General features: G+C 41.7%; 1 protein-coding gene and 1 long non-coding RNA gene across 3 annotated transcripts in view; one reads left to right on the top strand and one right to left on the bottom strand.

Moving 5' to 3' along the window:
* The window catches only part of SORL1 (sortilin related receptor 1), a 97117-nt gene extending 71482 nt beyond the window's left edge, over positions 1-25635 (top strand). For both annotated transcript variants that reach the window (XM_054005433.1, XM_054005431.1), the window contains exons 32-48: positions 603-752; positions 2197-2325; positions 4274-4400; positions 6292-6461; positions 7332-7444; positions 8988-9092; positions 10439-10511; positions 12068-12150; positions 13407-13503; positions 14492-14676; positions 15887-16006; positions 16110-16274; positions 17054-17228; positions 17792-17898; positions 19020-19212; positions 19305-19517; positions 20741-25635. In XM_054005433.1, the coding sequence (XP_053861408.1) occupies positions 603-752; positions 2197-2325; positions 4274-4400; positions 6292-6461; positions 7332-7444; positions 8988-9092; positions 10439-10511; positions 12068-12150; positions 13407-13503; positions 14492-14676; positions 15887-16006; positions 16110-16274; positions 17054-17228; positions 17792-17898; positions 19020-19212; positions 19305-19517; positions 20741-20808 (2273 nt within the window). In that variant the 3' untranslated portion in view covers positions 20809-25635. The remainder of the gene's footprint in view (positions 1-602; positions 753-2196; positions 2326-4273; positions 4401-6291; positions 6462-7331; positions 7445-8987; positions 9093-10438; positions 10512-12067; positions 12151-13406; positions 13504-14491; positions 14677-15886; positions 16007-16109; positions 16275-17053; positions 17229-17791; positions 17899-19019; positions 19213-19304; positions 19518-20740) is intronic.
* LOC128823248 (uncharacterized) overlaps positions 1-26276 on the bottom strand; it is a 209060-nt gene that overhangs the window by 34582 nt on the left and 148202 nt on the right. The window lies entirely within an intron of this gene.

Raw genomic sequence — 26276 nt, 5'->3', positions numbered from 1 at the left:
TGGGGTAAAGGGTGCCACTCTGTTCACTCACGTGGAGTGGCACCCACTTGTATCAGGAGAGAATTCGGCTCGCTCGCCCTGAGTTCTGAGAATTAATGGAAATATTTGCCATGGAGCAGTGGCTGCTAAGAAACCACATCCCTGTCCCAGCTCAAACTAAGTTGTTACATGCTTGCAGCCATAACCCTCTCTGATCGTGTTTAGGAAGAGACACCTGAGACTTTGAGGTAGTCGGGTGGGAGCGTGCCGCAGTAGGTTCCTTTCCAGACTTTGAAGCCTGAGCATATGCCAGCATCCCTATTTGTAGGTTGCCTTTAGAGTAGCAGGCCAGCTTTTGCACTGCAACCCGCAAAACATTGAGGCGAGCTGGCCCTGGTTAGGACATGTGGGATTTGGATAAGGGAGGCAGCAGTGGATTTAGTTACTTCTTTATACAGGAAGAGGCTGCCATCTGGTGGAGTGGGGAGATGCGAACTGATTCTGAACTAAAGGAACCAATCGACAACTCAGTCCCGTCAGTCACTGCCATTGCCCAGCAGGGGGTTCTGCTATTGCTTGTGTAGTTTGCTGATTATTCTCTTCTTCCTCCTCTTGGTTCTCAGTAGCCAACGTAACTGCGACTTCCGCCACCTCCCTCGGCCGGTGCAGCAGGTTTGAGTTTGAGTGTCAGCAACTGAGGAAGTGCATCCCTAACTGGAAGCGATGTGATGGCTTGAGAGACTGCCAGGATGGCACGGATGAAATGAACTGTCGTAAGTGCTCATTTCCCACAGGCTGAGCGGTGCTTTCGCTCTCTCTGAGCAAGGCTTTCTTTAAAGAAAAGACCACAGCAAATCGCATCTGTGCAAGCAGAATCCGTGCTAGTGATATGCAGTGAATAATGCACTGTAATGCATTTAGTGCAATGTAAAAACAGACTCACACTTATTAGCAGTATTACGGTAGAGCGTAAGTTAGAGCATCACGGTACTAGGTGCTGTACAGAGTTAGTGAGAGATGGTCCTTGCCTCCATAGAGCTCATTATCTCTATAGACAAGGTAACAAAGAGCAGAAGTGGAAACGTGCACAGAGAGAGGAAGTGACTTGCGCAAATTCACACAGCAGGTCAATGGCAGAATAAGATGTAGAGCCCAGTTCGCGTGACTCTTAGTCTAGTGCCCTAACCACTAGACAAGACTGCCCTCTATATATGGCTTTAACATCAGAGAAATAGCATTGGTATGTTGGGGAAAGACTAACGCTTGGGTGTCTGTCCCTCACTCCTATTGGAAAAATACATTTGGAGTGAGACTCAGTTTGTGTCTGTTTATAACATCATACCCCTGACAATGTTATAGGAGTTGATCAGAAAACATTAATTAAAACAGGATGGTAGTTGGTAGCCTCAGAGTGTGATCTTGCTCTCATTGAAGTCGGTTGGAGTTTTGCTATTGACTTCATTGGGGGCAGCGTCAAGTTCTTGCTGGCCTGGTGTGAAAATGTGATACGGATATGAAAAACAATACAAAGGCGGACGTCACATTCAGAATTCACTCTGCTGGGAAATATATATGACTATATAATGTACAGACAGAAAGATACAGCACCAGATTTTCAAATGTGCTCAGAGAACTATAGGAGCTGCTGGGTGCTGAGCACTTCTGAAAATCTGACTCCGTGTTCGAAAGTTGGGCTTAGAGACTCAAGCAAACTTGGGCATCTTTTTAGGTGCCAGACTGCCATTTTGCCTCAACTTCCCAAATTTGAAAATTAAGCTCAGTCCCTTCATCTATAGAGAGATGCATTAAAATTTCTGTTTTTGTGCTAAAGGCTCACAATAAAACCATTACCTGTCACTTGCTTTTTTAAAATTACTGTTTTGCGCAACTGAAGATTAGTCTCTTAACCTCGGCGTCCAAAATGAAATCCTCCTGGAGCATTAACGTGCTCCCAGCGTGGTTAGTGATTGATACACTGTCACGCCATTCACCGCAAAAGATCTCAGCAAAATGTTCTAATTTGAAAGTAGTAACAATAACAATTACAAATTCTACACTGGGATCACTTTACCCATGAACAAGATGCAGCCACCTCTACATTTCAGTATGGCTGCGGTTTAGCAGTGTGCTTGACAGCATTGTGCAACATGATCTGGACAGGAAATTTGTAAACGAGCTCTCCTGCTTTGAATCATGCAATGCTTTTCCATCTTCCAGCTACTCACAGCACACTGTCATGCCCTAATGGTTATAAATGTGAAGATGGGGAAGCCTGTATCATGACAACAGAACGGTGTGATGGATTTCTGGACTGTTCAGATAGTAGCGACGAGAGAAACTGCACTGGTAAGTAAATGCGCTACCACGGAAGTTCTCACGTTTTCCATCGCACAGACCACGTTATAAATACAGACATTGTCTCACGGGTGCCTGTCCTTCCTTCACAATCACCTTGATCACCCCTCCTTTGTTCACAGTCGGATAGTCCATCTCCCCTCCCGCTCACAATCGGACACCTCCCTTCCTGCTTCCACACACAAAATTTCCTTCAATGCAGCTACAGCAATTGCAGACGTAGGTAAATAGCGTTAGTCGTTTAGCGTCACACAAATACAGGACGTTCCCTGATTAGCACAGCCAACAGGTGGGTGCATTTTTGCAAGCACCTGCCCGCTGTGTCCTGTTCTAAAAACATATCCCTGGGACCAGAGGCACGGAGCTAAGCTCCCTCACTCCCCCATTTGCAATTCCTCCCATGCCCTCCATCATTACCCCTGGAGCCAGATGTGATACACTTTGATTGGAAGCCCTGGTCCGTTCTAGGTAGATAATAACAACATCGATCACTGTCTTTTCCCAGATGTGGGATTCAGCCATTTTCCCAGTAAACTGCTCAGGGTACTGAACATCAATCAGTTTGTAGTTCTTTAATTAAATATTGATTCTGAGAAGCGGCCCAGACTGGGGGCCGAGGAGTCCCTGGGCTGGAATGCTGAAGTGAGGCAAGAAACCTTTGCTTTATCCTGCTAGACTTGCTGCTGCTGGTGTCTCCCCCGTGGTCTGGCAGCCTCATTGGTTTAATTTTCTGCTGATTAGGAAACTTTATCAGGAGCAGCTCAGAGCTCTCTGTGTAGTTTCCTTAATAAACTGGAAATGAAACCAGTGGGCTAAGTAGGGCCCTGGGAGCGGAGCTGGAGTCCACAGCTCAGAGGCCTGGCAGCTGAGCAACGAGTCAGGGGGAAAATGGGACCCAGAGCAGGACAAACTGCACATAAAGGGGAATAAGGGAGCCCCACAGATATAGGGGAGGGTTGTATTTGCAGGGGATCACATACAGGAGCAGTGAGTGGAGACTGTGGAACTACCAGACAGTGGGTAGCTATGATAATACTTCTAGGGCTTTCCAGCTGAGGATCTCAAAGTACTTCATGAACAGCAGGCGATTAAGCCTCATCTGTTTCAGATGGAGAAAGAGAAGCACAGGGACTGGCAGAGCACTAGCTAGGATTAGAAATGCTGTCTCCTGGTTGCAAGTCCCCTGTTGCAGCCGCTAGAGCGCGCTGCCTTCCACAGAGCCCAACTGTAGAGCTGATTGGCAGCCAGGCTTACGTGGACATTGAGCCTCGCACACATTCTCCAATAAGGAGAAAGAAGCAGGTGACCTAAAGGAATAAATGACACTTTCTGAACACTGAGCACCAGCTATCGGTCTAGACGCTTACACAGCCCTCAGCGCTGTATTATCCAGGTGTCCCACAGACATCAGTGAATGGATCCCCCCAGCGTGCCTGTGCGGTAACAAAGCGCAATTTTCCTCTTTCTTACAAGTGGGGAAACTGAGGCACAGAAAAACTAAATGATTGGCCCAAGGTCACAGAGGGAGACTGCGGCAAAGTGAGCTATAGAACCCAGATCACCTGAGTCCCACTGCCTTGACCCCAAGACCAGCCTTCTTCACCATCCTCCATGTTCTAGGCATTATAAAGAAAAGTGTGCAGAAAAGGTCCATGCCCCAGACAGTTCAAAAGCTTCGAAGAGATTCATGACCTAGAGGGGTTCCACAAGTAGAGAAGTGACTTCTTAGATCAGATTGGTGAGAAGGGCCACTCCAAGACCATTAATGCTCTTCTGAACAATTTCAGACGGTGCTTTGTCCATGGGCATTGATTATTTAAGTGTATGCTCAGTCTACAGCTATATGCACTGTTTGTGCCACGTAACACTTTACCCCCAATTCTGTAAAGCACTGCTTTTATTTTCCTCTCTAAAATAATATTTTCTATTGTCTGCTTAGATGACACAATTGTGTACAAAGTCCAGAATCTCCAGTGGACGGCTGATTTCTCTGGTGACGTCACTTTAACGTGGGCCCGACCTAAAAAAATGTCCTCAACGTCTTGTGTGTATAATGTCTATTACAGGTAAATTGCATGAATCTTGATAATTTTTTTATGGGACGAAGCATGTGAGTAGAACGAAGTTCATTGTGACTACTCGTGTATAAAAGCAGGGCAGATAAAAATCTATGATTCTTTCATTTAAATCAGAGTTTTGTTTAGATTTTGTTATTTAAATTATAAGTTCTGTTTAAAATGAAATCAGAATTTAATACAAAATATGTTAAGGCCTAAATTTATTATAATCGCTTAAAATATTTAAATACAATTTTAATACAAAATAAATATGATGAATCCATGAGCCGCTATCAAAAACTTTGATTTAAAGGCCGTTTTTCTATACAAAGAAAATGGGACAAAACACCTAACTTTTGAGGTCAGGCTTTATAAATAAGGTGCAATAGCTCAGGCTAAGTAACACAGGAGACTCTCTCATTTTCAAGAGGCTCTGGAGAGACTAGGCCTTTCACTTAGGCATATTTGAAAATTTTCCCAGGCTGACCTGAAATAATGTTTAATCAACTGACTACCCAGCTAACCCCTGTGTTTAATAAATCACCTAGTTGTAAATGTGAAACATGTTTTGATAAGAGAGGTTTATGCATCCAAAATATGCAAGGTTGCTTTGTTTAATAAAAATATTCGTATAGACCGTTGTGTGTATTTAGTTAAATTGCAATTACCATCCTCATCATAAGCAAAACGTTAAGTATCAAGTAAATAAGCAATATATCTTTTACCATTTTCGAACCTACTAACATGTACAGTAAAGAAGCATCTGAAAATATTAAGCTATATAATCGCTTAAATAAATGTATATAGTTATAATGTGCCCCCTGGATAGCAAAGAGATGTACCCAATCTAACGTAAAGGCTCTATTTAGTTGTAAATCAACATGTTTTAACGGTTATAGCAACCAATGACAATGCGCCGCTCTTTAGAAAATAAGTGATGTACAAATGGAAAAGCTGATTAAAATTGATGATTTAAATCACTTTGTTTTAAATCAGTCCACCCTGGTTTAAAGGTAGGCACTCTCTTAAGCACCTTGTGAAGTCAGCTTAAAAATCTCATTTCTGTTTTACCTGTTATTGTTACTAACAAGCCTTGAAATGGCTTTAGCTAGAAGAGATTACAGAAAAATTATTTGTGTCTATGTTTTTCAGATTGTTTACCTTGTGCATTTGCCAGCATTTTCTAAATTCATACTTTCTAAGGCCAGAAGAGACCATTGTAATAGTCTAGTGATACGTCCTGTATAACACATCCCATAGAACTTTTGTTTGTTTAGGCCAAGGATTGGCAAGCTTTGGCACGCGGCCCAACAGGGAAAGCAGCTGGCAGGCCGGGCCGGTTTGTTTACCTGCAGCGTCCTCAGGTTCGGTCGATCTCAGCTCCCACTGGCCGCAGTTTGCGTTCCAGGCCAATGGGGGCTGCGGGAAGCAGCGGTCAGCACATCCCTCGGCCTGCGCCGCTTCCCGCAGCCCCCGTTGGCCTGGAACGGCGAACCCCGGCCAGTGGGAGCCGTGATCAGCCAAACCTGCGGTTGCTGCAGGTAAACAAACCGTCCCGGCCAGTCAGTGGATTACCCTGACAGGCCACATGCCAAAGGCTGCCGATCCCTGGTTTAGGCCTTTGTGTGGGACAGAGCAACCATGAGAGAAAAAAGTGTCAAGAAGTTAAGGCAGTGCTGTAAAAAAATTGAGAAAGTGGCAAGTGTAAAACTTTCAATGACTTTTAACTCATATTTTGAAGCTGACTAGCTTTAACTTAATAGTGTCCCTTTAACAAATAAACAAACAAACAAAAGCAGGCCTTTAAAGTGTCGTTAGATGATGGGTGCTCTCAGAACACGCTAATACCTCCGGCTCCAGAAATACTTCCTGAGTTCAGTGGTTTTATTCTCTCCCACAGGATGGTTGGCGAAAGCATTTGGAAAACGTTAGAAACTCACAGCAGCAAAACAAACAGTGTCTTAAAAGTCCTCAAGCCAGATTGCACCTATCAGGTCAAAGTCCAGGTCCAGTGCCTCAGCAAAGTGTACAACACCAATGACTTTATTACTCTGCGTACGCCGGAGGGATGTAAGTGGTCTTTGCATGTTCTGTTCTAAGTTCCTGGATGTGTAAAACTTCTGATCCGTCAAGTAGCCACTGCACTGTGCCTGCACATAAGAGAAGGTGGAGGGGTGTTTTCTGAATAGCATCCCACAACTTTTTGCAGAAGGCAAGGGAACAGAGCCTCAGCTGTTTACTGGGGCCAGATTGCACCCTGTAGTTACAGCACCTCTAGGGGATGAATGGGACACATTCAGAGCCTGGGTCCTCTCCCCGCAGATCTGCACACAGAAGGCAGCCTCCCACATGTGGGTCTCTGACTTCCCAGGAGCAATAGGTTGTTAGTTGCCCCTTCCGCTTGACCTTGCCAAGGGCACTCTACTGGCTGAGGATCCATGGGAAGGGTGCATTCTTACATTGACCCCCGTGCCCACTGGCTCTGTGGTGTGACCAAACTCCAGTAGGGAATAGGCTGCTCGCTAATATCTGGACCAGGGGTCGGCAACCTTTCAGAAGTGGTGTGCCGAATCTTCATTTATTCACTCTGATTGAAGGTTTTGCGTGCCAGTCATACACTTCAACGTTTTTAGAAGGGCTCTTCCTATATGTCTATACTATATAACTAAATTATTGTTATATGTAAAGTAAATAAGGTTTTTAAAATGTTTAAGAAGCTTCATTTAAAATGAAATTAAAATGCAGAGCCCCCCAGACCGGTAGCCAGGACCTGGGCAGTGTGAGTGCCACTGAAAATCAGCTCGTGTGCTGCCTTTGGCACGCGTGCCATAGGTTGCCTACCCCTGATCTGGACACTTGTTCGTGACTTTTTTCCCTTCTGATTCTGATGAACAAACCCCTTTGGCCAGTCTGTCACTAACTCGCTTGTTTCTTTGGTAGTACCCGATCCCCCCCTTCATCTTCAGCTGTCCCTAAAGAAAGAGCTGGAAGGCGTGGTGATCGCCCGCTGGGCTCCGCCCATGTCTGCCCACGGCCTGATCCGAGAGTACATCGTAAGTATTATTCTGCTACTTGTTCCTCAGTCAAGACACAAAGCTGAATGGGAGCCCTGCATGCGCAGTAGAAGGAAGGATTCCTTCCTCACTGCAAAGGGCCTCGATGGTTTATGGCTCTGGGAATTTGACCCTTCTGAACAAAACTACCTGCAGCTGTTCACTCCTGGTGAAAGTCACATCTGTGCAAGGCCTAGGCACCCCCTCAAGTTCCACAGAGGCCTGTTTTATGCACTTAAGTGAGGCCGAAGTGGCCAGAGGTATGTTTCGACCCCAGGGCATACATGTCATCTGCAGAAAGCTTCACTACTCAAGCCCTTAACATGGCCTGTGTGAGCCCCTCTGCACAGAGGTCCCGATTCAGCAAAGCACTTAAGCACATGTTCAATTGTAAGCATTGATTGAATCTCATTTAAATCAGTGGGATTTAAACACATGCTAAAATGTGTTCCTGCATTATTACAGTTAGTTATTACTTGTATTAGCGTAGCACCTGGGAGCCCAAGTCATGAACAAGGATCCTGTTGTGTTAGGCTCGGTACAAACACAGAGCAGAAAGAAGGTCGCTGCCCCACAGAGCTTACAATTTGTAATTGGAAATTAGAGTGAATGTCAGCTCAGGTAACTTAGACTGTGAGCGTTTCTTTGACAATTACCTACTTTCTCAGTGATGAGAGACGGAGTCCAAAGAGGAGCAGACGATACAGTGCAGTTATTGCAGAGATGATGTAAATATTTTTTTCCAGGTCCATTACAATAATAACGAGGAAGGTGAATAAATGAGATTGAGGGGCGGATGATGGAAAATTGAGTTTTATTGGGGCGCTCAGGCAAAATCGCCTCTATACATACAGTCACTGAAATTCCAGTTGAGACTTAATGATGCAAGAAAGCCTGCATTTATTAGAGACATATGGGCAGACAGTGATTGTCCCTCTTTCTATGGGGTGGATTCCTTTTTCTTTCAGTTAGACTGTGATAAAAAATAATAATAATAAAAAAAAAGACAGTTCAAAAAACTTGGCAACTTTAAGATGCAACTGTCTCCTAAACAGAGAATAAATCCAACCTTTATACTTGTCAGAGCTGGTAAGAGGAAGCTTGTATTAGTTCTTAGTAAAGTATCTTAAGGTTTTATGTGCTTGATGTGGCCCCTGAATGAATTGGCTAGTTGATCATTGAGAAAGACCAGTTTCTGCCTTTGGATACACAGGGTATAGTGGAGCAGAGGGGAATTTTCCATACAGCCAGTGGTCCCTATACTCTGCAGAAAGGGTTCCACAGAGCAAATACTATACTATACAGACAGTCTCTCTCAATCTCTGGGTTTAGACCAGACAGGTGAAAGAAGTTGCATGTTTTTGATTAGAAGTGTGCTATGTCCCACCCCAGATTTGAGCATTCAGATTGAGGGTTTGAGTTCTAGCGCCTGTGTAGTTTTAATGGCCCATGGTACTTTAAAGCTAGCCACCCATCCATCCCACATCCCACCCTGTTGTATTGTTGATTGTGACCCTCCGATCTCTTGTTTTCACCCCGTTAGGTGGAATACAGTAGAAGTGGTTCCAAGGAGTGGTCCTCACTTAGAGCCAGTAAGAACTATACCGAGATTGAGAACTTGCAGGTCAACAAATTATACACACTAAGAGTGAGTATTTTAAAAGCCAGCGATTCTAGGTGTACTGCCCACATTCTCAAGTGGGTTTTCTTTTACTGGACGATCTGAGCACTGCACGGTTAACTGAGAGACTAGTGCCAGGGTAGCAAGTTAAGACACTGTATTGCTAAAAGTACATAGAAGGCCAGCACATTTGCTGACTCCTCCATTGTGTACTGACAAGAAAAAGCAAAACTTAAGGCTCAAATTCTGTCCTTAGATTTTCACCCCATCCAAGAAACCCAGGTTGCAGTTTTAAAAGTCATCTACGGATGGCACAGTTCTGAAGTCACTTTGGTTGCACAGGATATAGGTCAGAGACAAATTTGGCTGTAATTGTATCATGGGGGAAAGAAACAGAACTGATATCAGTCTTCAGATATGTTAAGGGTTGTTGTAAAGAGGACTGTGAACAATTGTTTTCTGTCCACTGATGGTAGGACAGCAAGTAATGGGCTTAATCTGCAGCAAGGGAGATTTATGTTAGATGTTAGAAAAAACTTTCTAACTGTAAGGGTAATTAAACCCTGGAATAGGCTTCCATGGGAGGTTGTGGAATCCCCATCAACTGCATGTTTTTAAAAACAGGTTGGACACACACCGGTCAGTGGTATTCTAGGTTTACTTGGTCCTGCCTCAGAGCAGATGGCTGGGCTTGATGACATCTCAAGGTCCCTTCCAGCCCTATATTTCTAGGTTAGGGATGGGGCAGGAGAGATGCTAGAGAGGGCTAAAAGCTAGATTAAAATCAGATAGGATTTGAGTTTGACAGGCAAGCCTGCAAAGTGAACACTGCGAAGAGTACAGCCTTAACTTGCTAATTTTCCACATGCTACACTCTCATTGATATTAATGGCAATTCAGATAGCAGGATACAACCCTCGTGAATCAAAGTAATTCTTACTGTTACTTGTATAATCCATGTGTGTGCAAGAAGCGGGTACCTTTTAATATATGCACTATCCCTTCTATATACAGGACACTTTCTAAATAAATTGTTGGGGCCAAAATTGCTGCCAGCATGGATTTCATGGGAGTTGTGCTAGGTTATACTGGGCAGAATTATTCCAGCCCCCCTTACTTTACATGTTTTTTTTTTGTAAAGATCTCGCCAAATACTGTTATCTGCAATGTATCTCAATAGATTACTTTAATTAACTCTAAGCAGCTCTGCTTTATCTCTGTTCACAAACCTGATATTACCAAGTAATTAAACGAGCTCTTGTGTTTTGTTTCAAAGTCCATTTCTCATCAGTTCCACGACACCAGTAACCCTTTTCTAAACTCATTCTCTGTTCTCATTATAAAATTTTAACTCGCCTTCTAATTTGAAAAAGGTTGCTGCAGTAACTAGTCGGGGCGTAGGAAACTGGAGTGATTCCAAATCCATAACCACCATGAAAGGCAAAGGTAAACATTTTTCTGGGTTTCAGTTTAAATGGACTCGAACAACACAGAAAAAAAAATTGAACATAAGCATTAGCATGAATGGTAATTTTCTGTCTTTTCCTTAGTGATTTAATATCTGGACTGAATTTGCTGTATTTTGTATAAACAGGAGCTATAGCATTTACACCTTAAAAAAAACAGAGTGTCAAATTAAAAATCATAGCTGTAGACAACCAAATTCCATACTCCCATTACTAATAAATCATTTGGTTATTTATACTGAAAGAACTTTTAAAATCTATTTGGTTGGGGCTAGGTTCTGTTGATTTTTGCCTTCTGCATTTCATGTAGCTTGTAAACATAGGCTAGTCAGTTTCACTCAGGTTCCCATGCATTAGAACAAGGTTGCAATGGTTAGATTGCAGGGTAATGTTTAAATACAACAACAAAACCCTGTTTCTGTGGCATTTTTTTTTAAATCATGAAATCATTTAAATTATCAGATTTTATATCAGCTTTTTTGAAATAAAACATATGTTTTCATCCCTAAGCATTAACTAGATAGATCTAAGCGCTCTCTCCCCATTGTAACAAAGACAGGGAAGAGGAGACGATGCTACTGAAAATGCAGTATCCTTGGTAACACAAAGAGCAACCAGTAACTAATCGTTAGAACTAGTTGGGAAAACAGAGGAGGAATAAATTGCAACAATTTTCATCTGCATTTTTTTCATCTGAACTTTTCAACCAGCTCTGCTTTCTATAACCTCATTCTCCTCTCTTTACCCATTACTCTAAATTACTGGCCCCATCATGTCATATCTTAATACATTTGGAAGCAGAAGTTTATCTTTCCTTCCACTATTAAGCCTTTTTGTAGCAGAGAGGACAGTTAGCCTGTCATCTGCTGCAGGGAAGGGAGGCATCTTTTACAACACCCAAGGGACACAATAGCAATCTAAACAGATAAGGTAGGGCACCAGATGGGAAGATGATAAGACTGAACAGAGGTGTTTGCCATGCGTCCTGCTTTTATTAAACTTTCCTTCAAGGGAAGGACCAAGGGCCTCTTGGAAGAAATGTGTTACTGATACTTGTATCTTTCTCAATACAATCCTGATTCTGCTTCATTGAAGTCAGCGGGAGTTGCGCCATTCACTTCAGAAGTTGCAAGAGCAACTAATTGCTTGTTTGAATTCACAAGCAATAAAAGACCTACATCCGATCCACTCTGTCTTCACCCTGTGGTTAGAAAGACAGGGAAGCATAGGGCTGTATTTTAGGATGGCCTGGTGTATAGGATCCCTTGCATTTAAGCAACCCCAGGTTAAAACAGTAACTTCCCTTTAAGATGTACCTATCAAGTGTCAGCACACTACTCCAACAGGTTCCTGTAGGAGCAGTGATGGGTGCTAGAAAGAGTCTAGCAACTTTTATAGGTGGGGAAACTCTTTGTTGGAAAAAACCTTCAGGATAGTTAGTAACTGAAAATCTGCATTTATCCAGTCCCATAAAAATAGGATTGTGTTTTATATTTTTGATGTTGAATTCATGTCTGTTTCTTCCTTTCCCTTCAGTCATCCCACCACCTACCATCCGTATTGAAAGTTACAATGAAAACTCCATAAGTTTCACCCTGAAAGTGGACACTAACATTAAGGTAAAGTTTGAACTTCCTGGCTAGAACCAGAGCAGAGGGAGCTAGATTAGAGTCATAAATATTTGGCAGGATAAACATTATATAACATGGCTACAACAACACTGCAAACATAAAAGAGAATGACAATCCGAGTCTTGTACGGCCAAAAAATTCTGTCCTAAAGCAAATCACCTGGTTAGAAAACAAATACACTGTCATTGACGGTTTGGGGTTTTAAGAATTATTTAATACTTAATGTGTAAGTACCTTGTTTCAGTCTGGTATTTACCATGTAATAAAAGGGTTCCCAGCTCCCATACAAAGGCAGAGGATGCTGGTAGAACTATGTATGCCTTGTAATTTAGAGAATTAATGACGTTTCTTTATACTGTGGGTTAACACAGTTCATCTCGTATGGGAAGGTAGATCTACCTGAGGTAGGTTTTTCCTGGAGAGTTTCAGATGAGCCCTAGGGAAAGAGAGAAGTGGGGCTTTTTTTCTGTCCTGTATAATCAGTTTTCACTCAGAACACAACGAAGGTGCCTGCACTTATTGCATGGGCTGTAAATTGTATGATAGATATTTGTGTGTTGGAATCCTAAATAACAGCAAGCCAGCAAAGCAAGAACAAAAAATAGCTTCCCCTTGCCTTCACCATTAAAAATCAGAGGGAAACGGTTTCCCCAGCCTGCTAGAGTGAGATTTGAGGTGGGCGGGGAGGGAATTGTTCTGTTTTGGGATGGGAAAAAAGTCAAAATATCCAAAAAAAATATGAATTGATAATCTGAAAAACCCATTTCAGATTGGGTCAATTGTTTTATTTCAATATCAAGCTTTTGTTTTTTAACTTCTTAGAAGTATAAATTAACTAACATTTTCAAACAAAACTACTTTGAATCAAAAAGTGAAAACTTTTCATTTCAAAACTTTTTTTTTTTATTTTTATTTTCTTGCATTTTCAACAAATCAACATTTTCTGACCAAAATTCCTGACCAGCTCTATTAAAAATACTCAGACTTTTTTCCACAGTCTGCGTTCCCTGATGCTCCCCCCCATTACAGTGCCTCTGAACCTTAGGGGAGGAAAGATGGGGAATGGATTGAGAGACCCAGAGATAGTGGACTAGGGAGGGTAAATAAGCTTCACTTTTGACTACACCAGTATCCTTAGTTGTTACAGGAAATACAATATGAAGACTTAAAACTTTCATTCAACAGCATATAAAAACAGCATAACAAACTGCTCATCCATTCTGTGTGGTGTTGCTCCTTGACAGGTGAATGGTTATATCGTAAACTTCTTCTGGACCTTCGATACCCACAGGCAAGAAAAAAGGACTTTGTTCCTAGATGGTGAAAAGTCAGCACAAACAGGTAAAACCTCTAGCTGGAGCTATCTTGCCTTCGGACATCCCGATGAGCAGATTGGCATTGCGGGGTTCAGGGCTTGTCCTGCAACAAGGGCTTAACTGAACAGTCCTTAGCTTAGGATGATTACTCATGTAAATAGGAATTACTCCTGGGAGCACGGGATTTCAGGGCTAGGCTGCAAAGCCTTGACCTTTGTGAAAACCCCAGGTAAATTGGGATGAAGCCACCAGCCTCAGAGCGACATTGGCACATGTAGCCCCGGTCCTTTCCCTTTACACGGGGTTCTGGCCAGTGGGGCGCGGTGGTCGTGAACCCGCACCCTCATTCCTCCTCCATGCACTGCTCTGCACTGCCACAGTGGGAGCATGCACCCATGGATGTGCAAAGTTCGACACAGGGTCTGCTGCTGTCTCCATTCTCCCCCGCCAATACACAACTGAATCATTCTGGGAAGGAGGAAGGATTATATACTAAGTGGAAACGAAAGAAAAAAAGATCTGCAGAAAAAGCCAGATGACGAGCCAGAGTTTCAGACACTGGTTCCTGCTCGTGTGGACACAAATTGTGAGCAAAGCAGGTGCCATTTTGAATATTTGCAGGTGTATTTTAAGCAACATAGATGTCTAAAACCTCAGATTGGCCAGATCAGGTTGAACATTTTACCTTCATATTAAGACTGCAGCTTAGAAATTCGTACCTTCTCAGCATTGGGTCAAAGCACCACTGAGGCTAATCAAATGTGTCCCTGCTAATCAGTTAAGGAGAAATCATTGCCATTTACTGTCATGCCAATAAAACAACTGTTTCTATTAAGTGACATGTTCCCAGGTGCAACTGTATTAAAAAATGACTCCTAATGAATGAACGTACAAAACAAATGGGCAGGTGACTGTGTATTAGTGCTTTATATTTATTAAAGCGTTCATCTACTGTCCAAGTGATTACAAATAATTCGCTTAACCGAATGGCTCAACTTTCTCTTCTTGTTCAGTGGGTAATTTGACAGCACACACACCGTATGAAATTTCTGCTTGGGCCAAGACCGCACTGGGTGACAGCCCTTTGTCTTTTGCACATGTTGTGACCAACGGTACGAGACCCGTGTCGCCAAGCCTCAAAGCCAAAGCCATCAATCAGACTGCTGTGGAGTGTAACTGGACTGGACCGAGGAACGTTGTAAGGCTCCGTTCCTTTCTTACCTGTCATGACTTGTCTTCCGTTTAGCCTTGGAACCTCAGGCCATAAGCTGTTTGACAGAATTGTTTGATAGGCTTGTGGGAACATCCAGTCCCATCCCCTAGGAAAAGCATGGTGAACTTTGCACCATTTATAGTGATTTGCACCATGGACTCTGCAAAACATGTGTCTGAAAAATGATGCAAATCACATCAAGTATCCTCTTAGATTGTAAGCTCTTTGGGGCAAGGACTGTCTTTGTTTCAGATATTTGTACGGCACCTAACACAACAGGCCCCCGGCCTCTCGATCAGTGACACTCAGACTGAGGTTCGTGAGCTGCAAGTGGCTCTTTAATAGTGTCTCCTGCGGCTTTTTGCAGCACATGATATTAAAACACTATGTGATTATTATTATTAACCAATTGTAGTTGCTAAAAATAATAATGCTCGGTCAGTCATTTTGCTGTGAGAATAATATGTGTGTGTGTGTGTGTGTGTGTGTGTGTGTATATATATAAAAAAGCTAAATATTTCCCCTTTCGCACTGTTTAAATATGACTATCTAGTACTATAGTAAATGAAACAGCAAATTCATGCAACGGTGGCTCTTGTGCGTAATGTTGATCACCAATTTGGCTCTGGAACCACTGATGTCTGAGTATCACTGCCCTACTGGCTGTGATTAGGTTCACCGTATTATCATATGCAATCTTGAATATGAGTCACTAAAGTGGATGAGTTCTTTGTAAGGCTACCTGGCCATCCTTGCTAGATACCAGAGGGGAACAGCGCAGAGTTAAGTCAGGGAGTGAAGAAGGCAGCATCCAACCAGGGCGTTTAGGCAGACTGTGGATGCCCGTGCTGTAACTTGGACAACTGCAATATACACATTTAACTCCCTCTGATGTATCAGAGGTTCCATGGGATCTTTCATGACCCTAGCTGGTCTGGACCAAAGTTTTTTGTCTTCTCAAAAGGACAGGAACACCTCCACCCCGAAATAAAACACCGGGCTGTGACATCGGGACATTATAGATTCAAAGGGAGGGAGGCTGTGACACATGCTAAATTTCCAGCACCTCTTTTGTCCTAGACAGTAATACATGACCCTAGATTTAATCCCACAGTCTGGGTCATTTGGTAGGTTATATCCCATACAGTTGCAGAGCAGAGCTCCTGAATAGCCTCTTCTTTGTTCTTCTCTACAGGTCTATGGTGTTTTCTATGCCACATCGTTCCTAGAACTATATAGAAACCCTTATAACACCACCACTGCTTTACACAACATCACTGTGATCGTGAACAGGGACGAGCAGTACCTGTTTCTGGTAGGATGCTTTTCTATTTACTCTTCGCACACATACAGCTTGGACTAACGTTTGCTACTGAAATCTTAAGACATGATATTAACCAGCCTGTTGTCACTTTAAGGTCCGTGTGATGTCTCCGTACCAAGGACCACCTTCCGACTACATCGTGGTGAAGATGATACCGGACAATAGGCTTCCCCCTCGGCATCTGCATTCTGTGCTCACCAGAAAGACATTTGCTGTCATCAAGTGGGAGTCGCCCTACGATTCGCCTGACCAGGATATGGTAATACCTTTGCGCACATGACTTATGCTGATGGAAAAGGATATTCAACTCTGTAAAGTGCAGATCTATTTGGGAGATATCCACTCTAACTGCAAGATCAGTGCTCTACTAACAGAGAGCATTCAGCCTCTTAGTGGTCCTGATTCTGATCTCACTTGCTTTGGGGTAACTCAGGACTAACTCCACTGAAGTCAATGCATTTGTAAAGGGCATTCAGATCAGAATCAGGCCCTGGGCCATTGGCCTGCTGGGTCAGTGACGTCACCTCCCTGTGCCTCAGATTCCCTATCTGTAAAATGGGGATAATGATGCCCACATCCTTTGTAAAGCTCTTTGAGATAATGCTGATCTACTGATGAAAAGTGGTATGAAAGAGCCGGGATACTACTATTGTATATATTATAATACAAGAGCTATAAATCCTCCTTGTAAAACTGGTATCTTAAATTGAATGTAAGCATTGCAAAAGATTGTATTTTACATTGAACTACAACACAAAGTGCAGACATGAAAAAAAGAAAAATTATCTTATTCCCCAGCTGCTAGATTTAGTGAGTCAGTAAATAGCTTTCTGGGGTGTTGGTCCTTCTGCTGCTAATAATGCACTGTAAGAAGTTTGAAATCCCACTTGGCTTCACAGGTTTCCAACACATAGAAGACTTTGTTAAATTTGGTTCTTGCCCCGAGCCTCATGTGTTAACTGGCCTTTTATATCACCAGCCACTGGATGGGAAGTAGGAGCTTCCGTCATTCACTGTGTGTCACTTTCCTCCCTGCAGTTGTACGCTGTCACAGTAAAAGATTTAATTAAAAAAACAGATAAAATCTACAAGGTGAAAACCCGTAACAGCACAGTGGAATACACCATTAAAAAGCTGGAGCCGGGAGGAAAATATCACATAATTGTTCAGCTCGGAAACATGAGCAAAGAATCCAGTATGAAAATTACTACAGGTAAGGAAAAAAAATATTAACATTGGATAGTGTGGCAGGTTATTGCATGGCTGTCAACTAGGGGAACCTAGCACCTTTCACCAAAACACCCAATACCGCCCATAGTTGGAGGCAGGATATAGGGCTAGATGAACCACTGATCTAATCTGGTATGAGACTCCCATGTTCCTGTATCATCCAGTCCATCTTCCATACTTGAGGCCTGATCCTGAGAGAGACTGAGCATTTTCAATTCCCAGGGAAAACAATAAAAAACCCTTTAATAGAGGGCAGTTAGTAAAAGTGGCAGGCAGGGAATTTTTCACCGGCTTAAAATGGAGGAATTAAAAATGTCCTTTTTGTCAGAGTGAGGAAACAGAATACCTACTAGGTGTGTGCTCCTCCCATTGATACCAGTTACAAAGCTCTCGATTTCAATGGTGCAGGTCCTGTGTGTCATGTCAGTGTAAACAGAATACTGTGCTGAATATAAGATAGATATAAACTCTCAGTAGTGAGCTTGTTTATTGCAGTTTGAGACATTATTGATAAGTAACGTGTTTGCCCATTTTCCCCATTTGCAGTTTCACTCTCTGCACCAGATGCCTTAAAAATTATAACGGAAAATGATCATATTCTGCTTTTTTGGAAGAGTTTAGCCTTGAAAGAAAGTAATTTTAATGAAAGCCGGGTAAGTCCCGAAGTTTGCTTTGCTTTTTATTTGTTTATTTTTTTAACTAAGAAGCTGGTTTGGTTAGAGGTGAAATGAGTGACATTTTACAGAATGGTTTGAGACCACAATACACTAACGTGCGTGTCTGTGTATGTATATGCATGCCTGTCTGTGTGTGGATGGATAGATAGGTATCTCCCTTATTTCCCAGCATGCCTTGCCCCATATTAGCTACAATACAGCTGTTCCAGTAAACTTCATTACCCAACCCGCCTTTGTCTCCTGTTGTTGGAGGTGAAAGACCTAGAACCACCAGGAACCAGGACAGACTCAAGGGAGAGGCAAGTTCTAGCCCGCTCTCCCTGCTTATGGAATGCCAGCGTCAGGACTCAGAGCTAGGGTCAGCTTTCTGGTGTTTTTAATAAACTCCAGATTGCTTCTCTGCCAGTTCTTCCCCCTCACTGACCCAGATCCCCATCCTACAGGTATTGTTCAAGGAAAATCTGGAATAGAGTAGCATTGGCCTAGGAGGGTTGTCTTCATAAAATCATTAAAAGGGCAGTGCACCCTATTCCACAAAGTTTTCCTGATATTCCTCCTGCATGCAGGTAGCTTTGTTTATTCATTAATGATACAAGACCCATTCCATTGGCTTTTGAGGACATCAACCTCCTCCTGAAAATCTCTACTGCATGGGGCAATCAAATCGTCAAAGGGAACGGGAGTAGGACACAGAGCCTTTCGCATGTAGGTCACCACAGCAGTAGTGTCTGAAAAGTGTTATTATCTAAAGACTGAGAGAAGATCTATGGGGAGTGAATTACTGGTGCTCCCAATCCAGTTCCTAGTGGATAGGGGTCCAGGTCACAAAAGCGTCATTCCCTCTTTGGCAATTTCAGGGAGATGCTAAGCACTGAGTAAATCCATGGAGGCTGAAATCTCTTAGCTCTAGACTAGTCCCCCTGGGTCAGGTTATTGACAGGGTTTCCTGAAGGAAGCTTGCACTATTGCTGTCAATGGGGTATCAACAGAGCTAAATACACTAGCAAAAAGAAGTTTAAAAGGGTGTCAGAAGTAGCTGAAGAACTGAGTGATCTCGGTTTTATTCTCTGCGTTTTTTCCCCCGCCCCATACATCAGGGTTACGAGATACACATGTTTGACAGCACGATGAATATCACAGCTTATCTTGGGAACACCACAGAGAACTTCTTCAAAATTTCCAACCTGAAGATAGGTCACAACTATTCATTCACAGTTCAGGCCCGATGTCTTTATAGCGGACAGATGTGTGGGGAGCCTGCTACACTTCTGTACGATGATCTAGGAACTGGTACGTTTTCATTCATTGTGTTTCTGCATTGCAGTTACCTGAACACTGTAAAGCAGCAGTGGCAAATGGCAGTTTTTTTTCCCCATTCATAGGTGAAGATGCCTCTGCGTCTAAAATTGGTAAATCCACAGATGTAGCTGCCATCGTGGTCCCAATATTATTCCTATTGCTTGTGACCATGGGAATAGGGTTTGTTGTATTATACATGAGACACAGAAGACTGCAGAATAGCTTCACTGCCTTTGCAAATAGCCACTACAGCTCCCGCCTTGGGTCAGCCATATTCTCTTCCGGTGACGATTTAGGTAAGTCGCGCTATTCCACGTCCTGAAATTTTATGAGAGGTTTGTGAAGCTCTCCTGATGCACTGACCTGTGTGGTTGATAAGCTGTTGAAATTACTGCACTTCCTGATCACATTTCAGTTTCAGGGAGCAGCCTCCAAGCGACGCACAGTTTTATGTGGCCGAAGCAGCATTATTTGCAGCTCCTGTCTCATCTACCCTTGGCTCTAGGCTCAGTCTCCCGCACAGACATCTACAAGGGTGTAATCTGTACAGCATGCGAGCAGCCCCACTGACTGTGCCCTCTCAGCCATGCACAGCTCTGACCAAGAAGGATGTACAGAGCGTGGACAGATGCATTCTGTTTCTCCCTTCTTATCTACCATCTCTTGGCATTTTCAGTACATGGGAGCACAGGTTCAACCCCTAACAACCCAACTCAGCCACTTCATCCTTCCGAGTCAGATACGTTGAAAATTCCATGCAGCTTACGGTGTTGGGGTTTCCGCCCTATGCCCATTGGAGGCTAGATTCCCATGCACTTCAAAGGTTTAGGACCTCTGGGACAAACTCTCTGCTAGCATAATTCCACTGAACTCAGATGAAGCCAGCAGAGAATCTAGTCTCATGTTTGTACTGAGAGGACACCACAGATCCCATTGAACGCTCACTGTAAGAATCCGAGTTTACTCTAGTGTCCTCAGCCAAAATGGTCCCAGTTCCACCTCCACGCTAGAGACGGCTGTATTTTCAATGGCAAATAAATTCCTGTGTGTGTGTATATCAGGCTGTATCTGTAGAACTCCTGTAGAACTTCCATTGACTTAAATGGGAGCAGAATAGGCACCTAACTTCTATTTTGGGTTCTGGGGGGCGCTTTGGGACGAGTCTCGGTGGATTTGTTCATGTTCTAGTTGAAGTCTGTTGGTAGGGTTTGATCCCATGTGGTGGATCAGGCTCTACATAAATATAAGCTGTTTTTTATTGTTGTTACTCCAAGGTCTCCTATTAATGCAAAACTGCTGTGTTTGAACCGAAATCTACAACATGAAGCAAATTGTCCTCTGCTACTTCAGTTAGGGAGGGGAAATTGGCTCAAATGGTCAAGCGCTTGCTTAGCTTGCCCCGCTACATTTTTTCTGGATTATGCAGGAGGTCAGACAAGATGATGTAATGGTCCCTTCTGGTTTTAGAATGCATGGAACTACTGTAGCTATGTGACAGAGCGTTCTGTTTACTTTCCAGGAGAGGACGACGACGAAGCCCCTATGATAACTGGATTCTCAGATGACGTTCCCATGGTCATCGCATGAAGCGCATTTCTGACTGTAAACCAAATGGTGTAAATATTTTATTTGATAAAAATAGTTGATGGTTTATTTTAAAAATGCACTTTGAGTTGCAATACATTATTTTTATATGGGCCAAAAAATAATAAAAAAAAATACACTTTGTAGTAATCAACTGTGAACTGCAGACCAGGTTGATTTAGAAACGAATTGCTTTGTTTTAACATTAATTTAGTCTTACAAGGCTGTGCTTGCTGGGCATGCTTTTAAGTCTGTGAGATGTTTTCTGTTGACTAAATTGGCTACTCTTTTTATTTTTCTAAAACAATAAGAAATTTATTTTAAAAAGTTCAGGAGATTATATATATATATATATATATATATATAGCGAGAGAGAGAGAGGGAGACAAGTAATATAGTCCCTGAAGGTTTTACATTTACTTTAAAAAAAATTCTTTGGACTTTGTTTTATATGAAAGTATTTTTGTTGTGTTAATTTATTGGGAAATATGCTTTAGATCAGATTTTCAGAGTCGTCAGACATTGTATACCTTGTATAGAATGTGTGCCACTTTATCTTGCCCGGCAGCAGATTTTTGGTATCACAATCATTGTTACTGCAATAATAATAATTAAAAAAATCATTAATATTAATTCCCCCCTATTATTAAAAAACTGGGTCAAAATGTTAAAACCTTGGGGCCCAATTCAGCAAAGCACTTCAGCCCTTTCTTACCTTTAAGCATGTACTTAAATCCCATTGATTTCATTGGGACTTATGCTTCAGTGCTTTCCTGAATCAGACCTGGGGGCCTAAAGTGAGGTCTACTTAAAGACTTAAAATGTAAGTGGCCTGATTTTCAGAAAGGGGACCCACAGCTCCCACTGGCGTCATTCCCAATCAGGCCACTTTTTGATCCTGAGTCAGTCAAAGTACTTAGGTATGTGCCTACCAATATTCACGTAAATATTCCCCATGGAAGTCACCACTCATGTACATAGAGTTACGCACATACTTAAGTACATTGCTGAGTCAGTGTCTAATTTAGGTGATTAAGGTCAAGATTGTGCAAATACTTGTGCACATGGGTAACTTTACACATGTTAGTACCACTGACTTCCAGAGTACTAGTCCCATGAGTGAAGTTACTTGTGTGTAACTGGTTAGAGATCTGGCCCTTAACATGGATTTAGAGGACTAACCCTAAGCCCCAAAGTTTTCAGTTCTGGCCCTTACTTTCTGCCTAACAGAACTAGAGTCCATGTCGTTCTGTGCATCACCAGCATTGTCCTAAATGCTTTAGTAGTGGATTTGCTAACCTTGTCCTTCATTTGTAGCCTGATCCTTTAGTTACATATATTATTGACAAAAATTGGAAACTAACAGGAAAAAGTGGCCACTAACTGTCTTTAAAAACACATTTCAATACATGCTGTCAAATCCAATTAGACAAACATGCTTCCTCTATTGAACTTCTTTAAGATGCTAATATATTGATGGGCAGCGGGGGTGGAGGGTGGGGACACGCTAGCTAAAACTAGAGAAAGTGCTTTGATTGCAGGTTTTCCACAGTCTTATGAAGCTATATTTATCTGAAAATCGGAATTCATTTGGGGTTACAAAAGGATACTATATTCCTTCATTGCTGTTTCCTAAAAGTAGCTGTGGTTTTAACTTCAACTTCAGAAGTAACATATATATTCAGATCACTATCTGTTATGCACTTACTGTAGACACACCATTGGCTACCAAGCTAAACATTAGCAGTTAAAAACATCTGGTACCATTGCCTAGCTTTTTTGTGACCGTAGAGTTTGAATCCCACCCCACTGAGTCAAAACTAATTGCCAGCCGGAGAGCAAATGATGTAAGTGAGTGTTCACGGATCACATCTATACATACTTTGTATATGCAAAGCCTATCAGCTCTACACCAGTAAAATATAATGTGTCATCTTGTTATGATATAAATATTTTATTTTAACCAAAAGTATCTTTGTTGTGTAACTTGAAAATATAATTGCAGTCTTCCTATGGATAGAGTGAGAACAGAAGGGTCAACTATGTTTAGATAAACAAGTGATTCATTTAATTTCAAATAAGAAAATGTATAAACAGTAGAAGTTCTGTATGGTTCAATACATAAAGAAATACTAAATATATTTTCAGCTACTGACAGAGTGTCATTCCCAAGTGACAAATTGGTTCTATTTTTTTTTTTCCTGGGGGACCAGAATTGAATGGGATTTTGTGGACACTGCTTCTTTATTTTAAGCTTGTAGAGTTGTGACTTGCTTTTTTTACATCGTTTGAGGGCCAGATGCTATTCTGAGATACAACTTTTGAGTAACTCTAGCAAACTTTGGTGGAAATGAAATCACTCCTGATTTATACTAGTGTACCCAAGATCAAAAATCTGACCCTGAGTGACAAATTCCTAGATTTATTGAAAGATTCAAATACTTGAAAAGTGGGGAAACGGCCAAAAGAAAGAAAGAGAACCCAGGGATGTGGTTATTATTTCTTATTAAACTGATATTTCTGCACAATCACTAAAAAAATTAGCATAACAGTAACTCAGAAGATGTGTGTGTGTCTATAGAACACTGATATTGGCCAAATCCTGTATGCTTTACTCATCTAAGCAGTCCCATTGACTTCAGTAGAACTACTCACCTGAGTAAGGCAAGCAGAATTTGGCCTATTGCCTTTTGTTCCTATATAGGGAAACACATGCTAAGGACCAACTCCAATAACTAACCTCATGGCCATTTTAAAGACGCTACGACGATTTCTCAGTCTGATGTTTTCAAACTTTTGAAGTTAAAGACCTACTTCAAGCTGGGTGACTGATCATTTCTTGTCACTTAGTCCAGTTTCACTGCATTCACTTCTCAGCTGTACAAAACACAGAAACTGTTTCCAGTTTGAAACACTTTGTTGCAAATGAAAAATACTCCTGGTTAACAGTGCCTCAGTTAATGCAATGTGGGTCTGCACATTTGCCTGAGCATTGCTTTTGCTCGCTGAAGGGTTTAAATGGCACTTATGCAGGTCATAGACCTTGTGCGAGCTCTCCTGGGGGTGAATTTCACCTTGTGTGAATAGTGCTGTAATGGAGAAATATCCTCAACCCTCAAAACTTTCCCTTACAGCAAAAATAACCACTGTGCTGTTAGCAAAGCAGCCTTACAGGGCTAGTGTATTTTATATAAATAGAAAATTATAAGCTCCAGGGAGCATGAGCAGGATCGATGCAGTTATGGGTAAATTGTATATTTTTTATGAACTTTTGAAGCACAGAATCTTGTTCACAGATATGGGCAGGGGTTGTTGTAAATATGGTACACACAATACAGATCCAGATTTTGTTCTTGTTTTGTTTTAGAAGCTTTATGAAATGTGAAGCGAATTGTTACCCTAAATGTTGGGAGGTGACTGGGCTTTTCCTTACTGTAACAAAACAAAATTATTGAATACTTCAGCTAAAAGGCTGTCAGTTGTACCCTGTTTATGGTGACTCTTCCAGTTATTTAACCCTGATTGAACATTTGAGTCAGTTTTATTGTTCACGACACACATTAGAAGCAAGCTGGCACTCTTAAGTCCATTTGAACTAAAGACAACAACTTTTAACTGTGTTGGCCCTTTAGTTTTTGATATTATATGGTGAAATATACATGGAGAAGCCATTTCCTAAACTTCAGGGAGGTAGCCAGGTTAATCTGTATTCACAAAAACAACAAGGAGTCCAGTGGCACCTTAAAGACTAACAGGTTTAGTTGGGCATACGCTTTCGTGGGTAAAAAAACCCACTTCTTCAGATGCATGGAGTGAAAATTTCCTAAACTTGAAATCTGAGGGCTCCTTCAGGAAAATGAAACCAAGTCCAGTTTTTCCCTTCACCGTGAACAAATTACTTCAGTTCCCTGTATAGCAAAAGCCTCATCCATAAAATGGTGATCTGCACTCAGCTCTCTACAGAAAATACTACACTGATTTCATACGTAGCACCTCCACTAACTGCAGTATACATTCTGCATGTAGAACTGGCACATGAAATTTCGATCTCGCAGTCAAAGATCAAAACTATATTATATATGTAGGATCGTGAAATCCTGATTGCCAAAACCCATATTTACTCTTCTTGGCTTTCTAGCAGAATGGTACTACCGGTTAATGGAATTTTCACCAGACTGAATCCAGCACAAGTCAGTATTTGGTAAAAAAAACAGTACAGCCTTGTGCCACAGATGCACACACAAAGAATCAGCATGTTTTTATCTGTTTACAGGGACCTCAAAAAGTTTAAAGAAAGATTTAGCTGATTTGTCAATACAACTTTAGAAACTGTATTCAAGAAAGACAAGAATAGTATTTTCCTATACAAATTCCACATCTCTTTCAAATGGACTTCAGAACGTGACTGGCGTAACTGAATTAGTAACCTTGGATCCAGAGGGCTTCTTCACTTAGAGTGCCAACTTCAAGGGTTTTATATATATATATAAATAAAACCAGTGATCATTCTAAACTCTCAGCACCCAGTATAGGCAACCTGTCTCATCCATTCCCATCAGCATTAGCTTCACCTCTGTAAGCTCTTAAAGTGATGTTTAGACATTTATCATTTCAGTTGCTTTTCTATGTTTTTTCAGTCATCTGATTTCTGCTGCAGATTTTGGTATCTTATTGCACAATTTTGAAGGATTTTTTTTTTTTTTCTTTCAATGTCAAACTTTTTTCACTGAATAAATAAAAATTGAGTCAAGAAAATGAATGTTAAAAAAATCTGTTCTACACATGTCTTGAGTTATTTTTTGGAGTACAATAAAAATGTGTTTGATGCTATTTCTGAACACTGATTTTGTTTTTAATTTAAAGGATGTATTTTGTAAATAGAATTGTCAATGACAGAGTCTTAAATTGACCCACTGTGGCATGCCAGCTATTCTCATTTAAGTGATGCCTGCTCTCATGGTTTTAATCACAAGGCTCATGGTATTTGTTTTCCTTAAAGTCTCAATTCCTAATTATATAAGATTCTCAGCTTTCCTTTAAAAAATAAGTTTCTAACCCTTGTGGTTACAGAAATAAGTTTGTAAACATGACCTCTAAAGAACATAACACTCATTAATTTCTCAAAAACTCACGATTTTCAAGGCAATGTCAAGATTTTGGGGGAACATGACTTACGGTTTTTGAACTCTTGGGGTTGACGACGCTGCTTTGGGGCTTAAAATACAGTGCACAGCACTAAATCTCACCCATTATGAGCTGTGATACAGTAGTATGTGCACGTTCGTGTGATGCATGTACCCCATTGTGCCAAGCACAGTACAAACAGAGAAGATGTATTCCTACCCCAAGGAGCTTAACCCACTGGCTTTCTCCTTTTTCCCCCCACAAGGCCACTGCACCCCAATATCTGAAAAAATGGAGAAGGTGGGCATCTATAGCAGGAGGACAGGAGAAGGTGAAAGAGTACATGC

This window comes from Malaclemys terrapin, chromosome 15 (assembly GCF_027887155.1).
Source record: "Malaclemys terrapin pileata isolate rMalTer1 chromosome 15, rMalTer1.hap1, whole genome shotgun sequence".
Classification (NCBI taxonomy): domain Eukaryota; kingdom Metazoa; phylum Chordata; order Testudines; family Emydidae; genus Malaclemys; species Malaclemys terrapin.
The sequence above is the reverse complement of the archived record's forward strand: the minus strand, read 5'-3'. Positions and strand labels throughout refer to the sequence as shown.